The following is an 11,141-nucleotide window of genomic DNA, read 5'->3' as shown; positions in this document are numbered from 1 at the left end:
GGTAAAGGGTCCCAAGAACAGGTAAAAGAGTCAGAGACACCCCCCTTCCACTGTTAGAAGCCCCACAAACACCCAAGCTAAACAATCACAGCATGTGTGCAGACTGTCCCAGAATCTTAAGAGGAACACACACACACACACACACACACACACACACACACACACACACACAATGTATATATTTAATATACATTATTAATTGAAGTCAAAGATCTTGACTGTGCTTATGTTATCCCTGTCTCTTGATATTTTGTACAATTTCTGACTTTATCTAAAAGTTTTGTGATGTGGAATTCCCATTCTATATGCTGTGAATATGTTTTATTATCATTGGTTAATGAATAAAACTGTTTCAACAAATGGCTCAGCAGAGCAAAGCCAGGCAGGAAATCCCTACAGAGATATAGAAAGTAGGCGGAGTCAAGGAGATGCCATGTAGCTGCCAAAGGAGAAAGACACAAAAGCTGGAACTTTACTGGTAGGCCACAGCCTTGTGGTGATACACAGATTAATAGAAATGAGTTAATTTAAGATATAAGAAATGGCTAGAACTAATCATAAACCATTGGCCAAACAGTGTTGGGATTAATATAATTTTTGTGTGATTATTCGGGTCTAGGCGTCCTGGAAACAAAGCACGGTCTCCGTTTATAGTTTGTCATGTGGTCCACATCCTTATCTACTCTCCTTTCACTGAAACAGCTACTTACTTGCCCACAGCTCAGTTTCTGTTACAGTTCTGGGTCTGTCTGTCTTGGGTCCTCTGATCTTTGTATTGCTTTTGCCACTTGTCTTGCCTGTATGTTCTGTCAGGTTTCTGTCCTGTTTTGGTACCTAACCTGTTTCCCGAATTCTCAGAGTTATTATAGCATTGTCTGCCTTCAACTCACTGTTGCCAAGTGTAGCTTCTCAGAGAGCAGGGCATTTTATGTTAGGTTTATAATCTTGCCTTTAACTGAAGTGAGGCTTGCTTTATCTCCTCATTTCTTCCAGAAATGAGCAGTGTCCTAAGAACACGTCTGGAGTAAATGGACTATCAGATTCTTGGTACTGTCCACATCTGTCCAATCTTCTGAGATTTTTTTTTCTGAAATAGCCTGTGTTGACCTCTGACTTTCTGATAAGAGATTATCATTCTGAAGAGACAAAAATATGTCTGAATCCTAACTGTAAATTTATATTCATGCAGGTGTGGTTGTGCATGCCTTTAATCCCAACACTGTTAAAGCAGAGGCAGGTGAATCTCTATGAGTTGAAGGCCTTCATAGTCTACATAGTGAGTTGCACACTGGTCAAGGCTGCATAGTGAGACCCTGTCTCAAACATGTTTATATGCATGTCTTGGTGGTGGTTTCTGTGACAAAACACCATGGCCAAAAGCAACTTGGAGTGGAAGGGTTTACTTGAGTTTACAACATCCAGGTCACACCCCATCACTAAAGGAAGTCAGGGCAGGAATGTGGAAGCATGAGCTGATGCAGAGGCTGAGGAAGAGTCCTGCTTATGGGCTTGTTCCCCATAGTCCGCTTAGCTTGCAGAACCACCCACTCAGAAGTGGCACCGCCCCAGTGGATGGACCAATCATTATTTAGAAAATGCACCATAGACTTTCCACTAGATCAGTTTGGTGGGGGCATTTTCTCATCTGAGTTTCCCCCTCCTCAGATAGCTCTAGCTGTGTCAAATTAGTATAAAACTAGTCAGCACAATGTGTTTGTTCTCATTTATCCTGAAGGCTTAATAGGACAAAATCAATTTCCCTTTCGGAGATTCATCCTGGATGTGAAGAATCTGTTAAGACTGATGTATGCCATCACATATATCTTTTCTTCTGAAGGTTGAACACACAGTTCTCCAATTCTTCCCTATCCAATAGATCATCCATCTACCGTAGTCCTAGATAACCCCCATCTACATCTTTGTCGAGTTATTTAGTGCCTGAGAGGTGAGTAAAGGGTAGAAAAGCCAACCAAAGGGCCTGAGTTGTTAGAAGCCATACGGGAGCTACACATGCAGCTCTTGACTTAGCCTTGTACCTACCCCTGCAACTTTAGGTCCAGGGCCATCAACATTTTCTGAACCAGGATTCTCTGATCATGTTCTCCCTTCCATCAAGGCTTCTTCTACATATTGATCTACTCTTCTCAGGGTTCCTCCCCCACCCTGGGTGTTCTCCTCAGTCTCCGGCACTGCTCCTGAGTTCACTCCACTCCTTCCCAGTTCCCTGCTTTTTTCCTCAGCCCTCTTGGACCAGCCTCTTCCAGATCATCATCAGTCTAGGTCTTTCCAGTACCCTTGACAGTTACACCTTTCCTAGTCCCCTACTGGAGATGTACCCTGGAGGATGCTGTTCAAAATATTCCCTGCCAGAGCTGTTCCTATGGGAATCAATAAAAAGAAAAGGCATTGTTAGACTTTTGTTAGAAGAGGAGGCAGAAATATTAATTGGTGTCTAGGTGATTGAAAATTCACTTTGGATCCCTACAGACAATGTCTCAAAAGCATTCTATTAAATACTCTTTTCTTGGGGCTTGTGGAGCCTAACCTCTTAGCCTTCTGTAGGTCAACCAACAGAGTTCTTTGGTGAGTAATGGTCCAGGGTAGGAAGAGAGACATATAAAGGCTATATCCATATTTTAGCAGTCCTATAGTCTGGGTAGTCTGATGGTCTGATGGCGAAATGGCTTGCTCTTAATATCATTAAGTAAAACTGAAAGAACAGCATAGGCAATACTATAGCCTTTGTTAGAAACCTGCACAGACTTTGTGTGGTATTAGATGGGACAGGCAAGGGAAAGAGGGAGTGAGTATGTGAAAATTCCTCAGCAAATCAGGCAGTTCAGTCCTGGGATAGGAGGCTTTTTGGAGGCCTGCTCCTCTTTGATGCCCAGAGGACTATTCATAGGAAAACATTTTTGAAGGCACTCTGGAATTGAGGTTTCTCTGGCTCCTTAACCCCTTGCCTTCTCTGACTCTCTTACTTCCTTGATAGAGGCAGACCTGCTGAGTTTATTGGCTTAGATATTTATGTAAAGCTCATGGGTAAAATAGTAATATTTTCTGATCCCAGAGCTACCAGGTGTAATTATTTCTAACAGTTTTCTGAAGGCAGAGGCTAAAAGACAGACTGTTTAGAGGATAACTTGAGGCAGATGTTCAGGTAATCAGAGCCACACTTCTCTACTTCCTCACAGAAACAGGCTTTGGGGTGATTAGGAGAACGGGGGCCATGATGGGTGGGAGTGGATACAGCACTCTTGATCAGGTTACTCTGGCTGCTACACCCTGTCTCAAAATCCCAAAATTTCTATTACTCTTAGCCAGATTGCTTCCATTATACTATTTATTATGTGTAGCCCAATAAAGGATAGTTTCAATATTTGACACTTTTTATATTAAATCTCATTTAATTTTCACTATGCCCTGAGGAGCAGATTTTAATATAATCATTTCACATGTGAGGAAACATAATTGTATGTTTAGAAATGGCTTTTCTTAGGTCAGCAGAGGTGACAAGCCAGAGAAGATAACTTGTACCAGGACTTGGTCCATGACCTTGGGCCTCCAGGCCACTCTGTATCCTTTACAGCTGCCATTGTCACACAGTTGCCTTGGCAGCTATGGTTGAAGGAAAAATAAAATAGTTACATGTCCTTCTTCAGAGGGAGAGGCAAGCTTTCTTGGCCATTTTAAAACCAAGCTTTCTTTTTTTAATTTATTTTTAAATTTTTATTTATTTATTTAATTTATTTATTTATTGGTTTTTTGAGACAGAGTTCTCTGTGTTGCTTTGGAGCCTGCCCTGGAACTAGCTCTTATAGACCAGGCTGGCCTCGAATTCAGAGAGATCCACCTGCCTCTGCCTCCCCAGTGCTGGGATTAAAGGCATGTGCCACCTCCGCCCAGCCTTTTTGTTTTTTAGAAAAAAAAACCTATCTTTTCTCAATTCACATGTGAAATCCAGTTTCTACTCCCTCCCTTCCTTCTTCTCCCTCCCCCTCCCCCTCATCTTACCCCTATTCACTCCTCAGAGAGGGTAAGGCTTCCCATGGGAAGTCAACAAAATCTAACACATGGCTTTGAGGCAGGACCAAGGCCCTTCCACTATATCTAGGCTGAACAAGGTATCCCTCCAAAGAGAATGGGTTTCAAAAAGCCAGTACATGCAGTAGGGATAAATCCTGGGTCCCACTGCCAGTGGCCCCACACTCTGCCCCAGCAATACAACTGTCACCCACATTCAGAGGGCCTAGCTTGGTCCTATGGTGGTTCCCTTGCTGTCAGGCCGGAATTGGTGAGCTTCCATTAGCTCAGGTAAGTGTTTCAGTGGGTGTCCCCATCCTGGTCTTGACCTCTTTGCTTGTATTCTCACTCCCCCTACTCTTCGAGTGGACTTTGGGAGCTCAGCCCAGTACTCTGCTGTGGATCTCTGCAACTGCTTCCATTAGTTGCTGGATGAAGGTTCTATGGTGACATTTAAGACCTTCCTGGACTTAGGGGGAGCTGGGAGGACCTTGGACTTAACATAGTGAAGGGAATCCTGATGGCTCTTTGTCTTGGGGAGGGGTGGAGTGGGGGTATGGGTGGAAGGGAGGGGAGGGAAGGAAATGGAAATCTTTAATAAAAAATGAGGAAAAAAAGAAAAAAAAGAAAAAGAAAAAAAAAGATAGCCATCAGCTACCTGGTGAGGCCCCCTCTCCTTTATTGCTTAGGGTCTTAGCTGGGGTCATCCTTGTGGATTCCTAGGAATTTCTTTAGTGCCAGGTTTCTTGCTAGCCACATAATGGCTCCCTCAATCAAGATATCTCTTTCTTGAGCCACATTCCAAGATGACTTTTGTTTCTTTATCTCATATCAGAGACTCACTTTTGTCAGCATTGGTCCTGTAAGATCAGTGGCTATTACTTTCACACTTAGCATGTAATTCAGTTCTTTTATACCCAAAGCTTTCATAGACACCAAATATGTTTACTAGAGACCATATATTATTAGCTCATCTTGGCAGCCAGGTAAAATCTGGAAGACGGAGAAGCCTCTACATGAAGTATGTTTTCCAGATGTTCATATTTTGGGCAGTTTCAGATATGTGGTGGGTTAAGGTTTGATGACCACCCTAGGTCAGTGCTGATGAAGTGAAGTCTTCATGTCTTTGTGTCCCTGTGCTTATCTTTCACATGAGAAGATCATGGTTCCTGAGGCATTAGGATGTCAGAGAGACACAACCCCCAAATCACAGCTCACTGGTCCTTGTTTCATCATCTGTACTGTTACCCTCTTTTAGTCATGGTCCAAGGGTCGTAGATCTTCTTTCTTGGCCTGTAAAAGCCAATCTAACAGAGACAGAAAAACATCTGCGAGTTTAGGGGGTCAGTGGGTGTGAGTTGTGGTTTTTACTCACTTATGCAGATCTGTGACACTGGTTCATGTATTTCTTCCTAGATTGCTGCTTCTCTTATAGCAAACAATGATGGCATTTCACAGGGAGCACCTTGGGAATGCAGATGATGTTGCAAACTGTTGCAGGGATAACTTTCCGCTCCACTCTCAGTAGGTGACTACAACACACAACATTTTGGCCTTAATATCACTGATGTGTCCAAGAGCTTCTGTTTACTCTCCAGGTCACCATAACGTTAGAACATCAGCACCTTGAAGGAGAGGGAGATACAGCAGGTGAGGCTGTCAGTCACAGAGGTAATGGGTTGGGAAGCAAGTGAACAGGACGGAAAAATGAAAGGAATGGTCTAACCAGCACTGATGTCTCCAGGGACTGCGTATTATTCTCTAATGTTGGTAGTCAAATCAAGTCTGAAAGCATGACTTGCCTCTAGTTGAAGAATTTTCCAGACATTAATATTTTTGGCAGTTTGTGAATTCAGTGGATTAAGGTTTACTGACACTAAGGCCAATGATAATTACATCAAGTACCAGCATTTGGAATATGAGCTTGAGAAGAAAGATTTTAAACTAATAATACTTACTGGATGCTTACAGTTAAATAAATTAGCTCAGAACAGACATACTGTGGATTTAAGCTTAGAATCTGGTTTCTGAACTTCTCACCAATGTATTTTCAACTGTCTTACCTCTTCTGATTTGAAGATACGCAGAAAAATTGAATAAACTGACATGCATTTTGAGCATTTCTTTAGAACTAACTGTGGGGTAAGAGGGATATGGTGCTTTTGTTGACTTCCTATTAATCTTCACTCACTGAGTCTTATATCCCTGCCTTTACTTGCAGTGATCCTCTGCTCCTCAATGTGTGATAACACCATGATTCTTTCCAATGATTCTCACCTCCTTTCACATACTTTCTTCTTGGCTGGCATCCCAGGCCTGACTGCTGCCCACATCTGGATATCCCTTCCCTTCTGCTTCATGTTTGTCCTGTCACTAACTGGGAATGCACTCCTGCTTTCTCTCATCTGGTCAGAACCCAGGCTTCACCAGCCCATGTTTCTGTTTCTTGCTATGCTCTCTTTTGTTGACCTGATCCTCTCCCTCTCCACTCTGCCTAAGATGCTGGCTATTTTCTGGTTTGGTGCTACAGCCATCAGCTCCTACTCCTGTCTGTCCCAAATGTTTGTCATCCACGCATTCTCTGCCATGGAGTCAGGGGTGCTGGTGGCCATGGCCTTGGATCGCTTTGTGGCTATCTGCAACCCGTTGCATTATGCAACCATCCTTACTCCTGAAGTTGTCGCCAAGATCGGAGGCCTGGTGACACTGCGAGGTGTGGGTTTAACCATCTTCTTTCCAAGCCTGGCCCATCGACTGTCTTACTGTGGTTCACACACAATTGCTTATACCTACTGCGAGCACATGGCAGTGGTGAAGCTGGCCTGTGGGGCCACGACCCTGGACAGTCTCTATGCCTTTGCTGTGGCAATCTTCCTTGGTGTGGGGGATGTGGCCTTCATCGCCTACTCTTATGGGCAGATTGTGAGGACCGTGATGCATTTCCCTTCCCCCGAGGCACGCGGTAAAGCAGGAAGCACATGCACAGCCCATGTCTGCGTCATCCTCTTCTTCTATGGTCCAGGCTTTCTTTCTGTGGTCATGCAGCGCTTTGGGCCATCTACAACTTCTGCTGTCAAGGTCATCCTGGCCAACCTCTACTTGCTCTTCCCCCCTGCTCTGGACCCCATTGTATATGGGGTTAAGACCAAGCAGATCCGAGAGAGTCTGTTCACAATTATACGCCCCAAGAAGATTGAACCCACTTGACTGCCATTTTTGTCAACTGGGATTCAGGGGTCAATATGCCCCTTCTCCATAGATTAGAAGTTCTGTTGTCCAGATCATTTGCCTGGTAGAGACAGAAGGCATCTGGGATATTGTAAGAAGGGGCATCTTTTCTGTGTTCTCTCATGTTTGCGTATTGGAATTCGAGACTAAGAATGTCTGTAGAATCTCAGTTATTCACTAAGCAGTACCTTTGGTATCTTTTTTCTTCTAAAATCGATAGTTTGTGTTAATGATATAGTTACAGCAGATAGTTAAGAAATAGGATGTTAAGTGGGCATGGAAATACAGGAGGAAAACTGGGGCAGGAGAATCATGAGTTTGAGATTAATCTGGGATATATGGTGAGTTGTAATCTGATGAGGGTTACATAGGAAGACCATGTCACACACGCACACATATAAGGATTTTTATACACCTGGACTCCAGGAATTTAGTGAGAGCTGTAAAGTGGGTGCCTATTCTGAAGTTGTGAGGAAGTAAGGCCGCTCCCACCATGTAGCACACACAGTCAGCCTCACATGGGCGCAGATAGATCCTCTCTGCTGGAGAAAGTCTGACTTCAGAGAAGGACAGCTATCAAATCGTGGAGATGTCTTGGAGTTTGAGCTTCTGAGAAAATGCTTCAGACTCTTCGTGCCTACTTGATTCCAGAGTTGCATGCGAAGCTTGGTTTCTTTATTCTATATACTCTTTCAGTTTAATTTTGTGATAGACTGTTCTTTTAATACTACACATTTTTTACCCTTGAGAATAATGTATTCTTTACTTTCTCCATTTTTAGTCTGAAGAATAGAGACTCAAGCATAGAACATGACTGCCTGCACTATTTTTCTTGATTCTCATTCTATTTGCTTTTCTTTCTTCATTGCTAACTCTTTTGCTCATTTTCTCCCAAACTGCTCCCATTGTCACTCACTTTAATTAATTTGCGGTGTGCTTTTATATCTTTACATGCCCTGGAAACATATAGTATTGCCCTAGTATTATATATTCTGTATATGTAAGTGCCCTTCTTTAAGTTCCTCAAATATTTGTGTTCCCTCCAGTCAGAGTTAGCTAAGATGCCTGTTCTTAATCTCGCCATTTTTGTTCACCTCTATCCATTTGGAGAATTCTCCAATCACATCAAGTCATTTGTTTTCCACCATCAGAAAACTTGGCTTATTTCTTTCTTAATTTATTATTAACTTACAAATGTATATGTATTTTTAATGGGTGAATTATTTCTGCACCTACAGCAGACAATGATTGTATTTTTGTCATGGTTCCTGGCATTTGATAAGTAATAAATGTTTCCTTAATAAATGAATAGATCTCTCTTTAATGAACTGCTTTGGCAATAGCACATTTCTTCATTAGCCATATATATGTGCCCTGAAATAAATAAATAAACCTTTATAACAGTGAGATTCATTATATTTTTTTTCCAGTTTATTTATTTTTTATTAAAAATTGCCATCTCCTCCCCTCCTCCTCCCCCTTCCCTCCCCTCCACCCACACCCCCACTCCCTCCCTCTTGAGGCCAAACAGCCATCAGGGTTCTCTACACTATGTTGAGACCAAGGTCCTCCCAACTCCCCCCAGGTCCAGGAAGGTGAGCAACCGAACTGACAAGGCTCACACAGAGCCCGTCCATGTCGTAGAGACCAAGCCCATCGCCATTGTCCTTGGCTCCTCGGTCAGCCTCCACCATCAGCCACCCTCAGAGAGTCCGATTTGGTCGCATGTTCCATCAGTCCCATTCCAAGTGGACTTGGTGGTCTCCCATTAGTTCTGTCCTGCCGTCTCAATGGGTGAACGCGTCCCTCATGGTTCTGACTTTCTCATGATCTCTCTCCATCCGCTCCTCATCAGAACTTTGGGAGCTCAGTCCGGTGCTCCAATGTGGGGCTCTGTCTCTATCTCCATCCATTGCCAGGTGAAGGTTAAGGCTCACAGTGAGCCCGTCCATGATGTAGAGTTCACATTCATTGCCATTGTTCTTGGTTTCTCAGTCCTCCTCCACCGTCAGCCACATTCAGAGAGCCCGGTTTGGTCCCCTGTTCCATCAGTTCCATTCCAACTGGACTTGGTGGTCTCCCGTTAGATTTGTCCCACTGTCTCAATGGGTAAACGCACTCCTCACGGTCCTGACTTCCTTGCTCATGATCTCCCTCCTTTTGCTCCTCATCGGGACCTTGGGAGCTCAGTCCGGTGCTCCTATGTGGGGCTCTGTCATTTTCTCCATCCAATGCCAGGTGAAGGTTCTATGGTGATATGCAAGATATTCATGAGTATGGCAATAGGATCTGGCCATTTCTGGCACCCTCTCCTCAGCCGCCCAAAGACCTAGCTGGGGGCGTCTTCCTGGACACCTGGGAACCCCTCTAGAGTCAAGCCTCTGCCAACCCTAGAATGGCTCCCTTAAGTAAGATATATAATTCCTTGTTCCCATATCCACCCTCCTATATCCCAACCATCCTATTCCCCCAAGCTCTTCCCATTCTCCACTTCACACTTTTCTCACCCCATCCCCCCTCCCCCATCCCACCCCACCCCTATGTTCCCATTTTTTGTCCAGCAATCTTGTCTACTTCCAGTATCCAGGAGGATAACTATATGTTTTTCTTTGGGTTCACCTTCTTATATAGCTTCTCTAGGATTTTTACGAATTATAGGCTCGATGTCCTTTATTTATGGCTAGAACCCAATTATGAGTGAGTACATCCCATGTTCATCTTTTTGGGCCTGGGGTACCTCACTCAGGATGGTGTTTTCTATTTCCCTCCATTTGCATGCAAAATTCAAGATGTCATTGTTTTTTACCGCTGAGTAGTATTCTAGCATGTATATATTTCACACTTTCTTCAACCATTCTTACACTGAAGGGCATCTAGGTTGTTTCCAGGTTCTGGCTATTACAAATAATGCTGCTATAAACATGGTTGAACAGATGCTTTTGTAATATGATTGGGCATCTCTTGGGTAAATTCCCAAGAGTGGGATTGCTGGGTCCTGGGGTAGGTGGATCCCAAATTTCCTGAGAAACCTCCACACTGCTTTCCAAAGCAGTTGCACAAGTTTGCATTCCCACCAGCAATGGATGAGTGTACTCCTTACTCCACATCCTCTCCAGCAAAGGCTATCATTGGTGTTTTTGATTTTAGCCATTCTGACAGGTGTAAGATGGTATCTTAACGTTGTTTTGATTTGCATTTCCCTGATGCTAAGGAGGTTGAGCATGCCCTTAAGTGTCTTTTGGCCATTCGAACTTCTGTTGAGAATTCTCTGTTCAGTTCAGTGCCCCATTTTTTAATTGGGTTCATTAGCATTTTAAAGTCTAGTCTTTTGAGTTCCTTATATATTTTAGAGATCAGACCTTTGTTGTGGGGTTGGTGAAGATCTTTTCCCAGTCAGTAGGCTGCCTTTTTGTCTTAGTGACAGTGTCCTTTGCTTTACAGAAGCTGCTCAGCTTCAGGAGGTCCCATTTATTCAATGTTGCCCTTAATGTCTGTGCTGCTGGGGCTATATGTAGGAAGCGGGCTCCTGTGCCCAAATGTTGTAGAGTACTTCCCACTTTCTCCTCTAACAGGTTCAATGTGTTCAGATTGATATTGAGGTCTTTAATCCATTTGGTCTTGAGTTTTGTGCATGGTGATAGACACGGATCTACTTTCATTCTTCTACAGGTTGACATCCAGTTATGCCAGCACCATTTGTTGAAGATGCTTTCTTTCTTCCATTGTGTGCTTTTAGCTCCTTTATCAAAAATCAGGTGTTCATAGGTTTGTGGGTTAAGATCTGGGTCTTCTATTCGATTCCATTGGTCGACTTCTCTATTTTTATGCCAATACCAAGCTGTTTTCAATACTGTAGCTCTGTAATAGAGTTTGAAGTCAGGGATGGTAAT

General features: G+C 43.4%; 1 protein-coding gene across 1 annotated transcript; it reads left to right on the top strand.

The window, feature by feature from the left end:
• The first annotated feature begins 6,276 nt into the window (after nt 1-6,276).
• Nucleotides 6,277-7,230, top strand: LOC119807329 (olfactory receptor 52K1-like). The gene has a single exon (XM_038319372.1). It carries the CDS (start codon nt 6,277-6,279, stop codon nt 7,228-7,230), a length of 954 nt encoding a protein of 317 aa, XP_038175300.1.
• The last annotated feature ends 3,911 nt before the right edge of the window (nt 7,231-11,141 follow it).

Source organism: Arvicola amphibius, chromosome 1 (assembly GCF_903992535.2).
Source record: "Arvicola amphibius chromosome 1, mArvAmp1.2, whole genome shotgun sequence".
NCBI classification, from domain to species: Eukaryota; Metazoa; Chordata; class Mammalia; order Rodentia; family Cricetidae; genus Arvicola; species Arvicola amphibius.
Note: the sequence above shows the minus strand (reverse complement) of the source record. Positions and strands in the feature narration are given on the sequence as shown.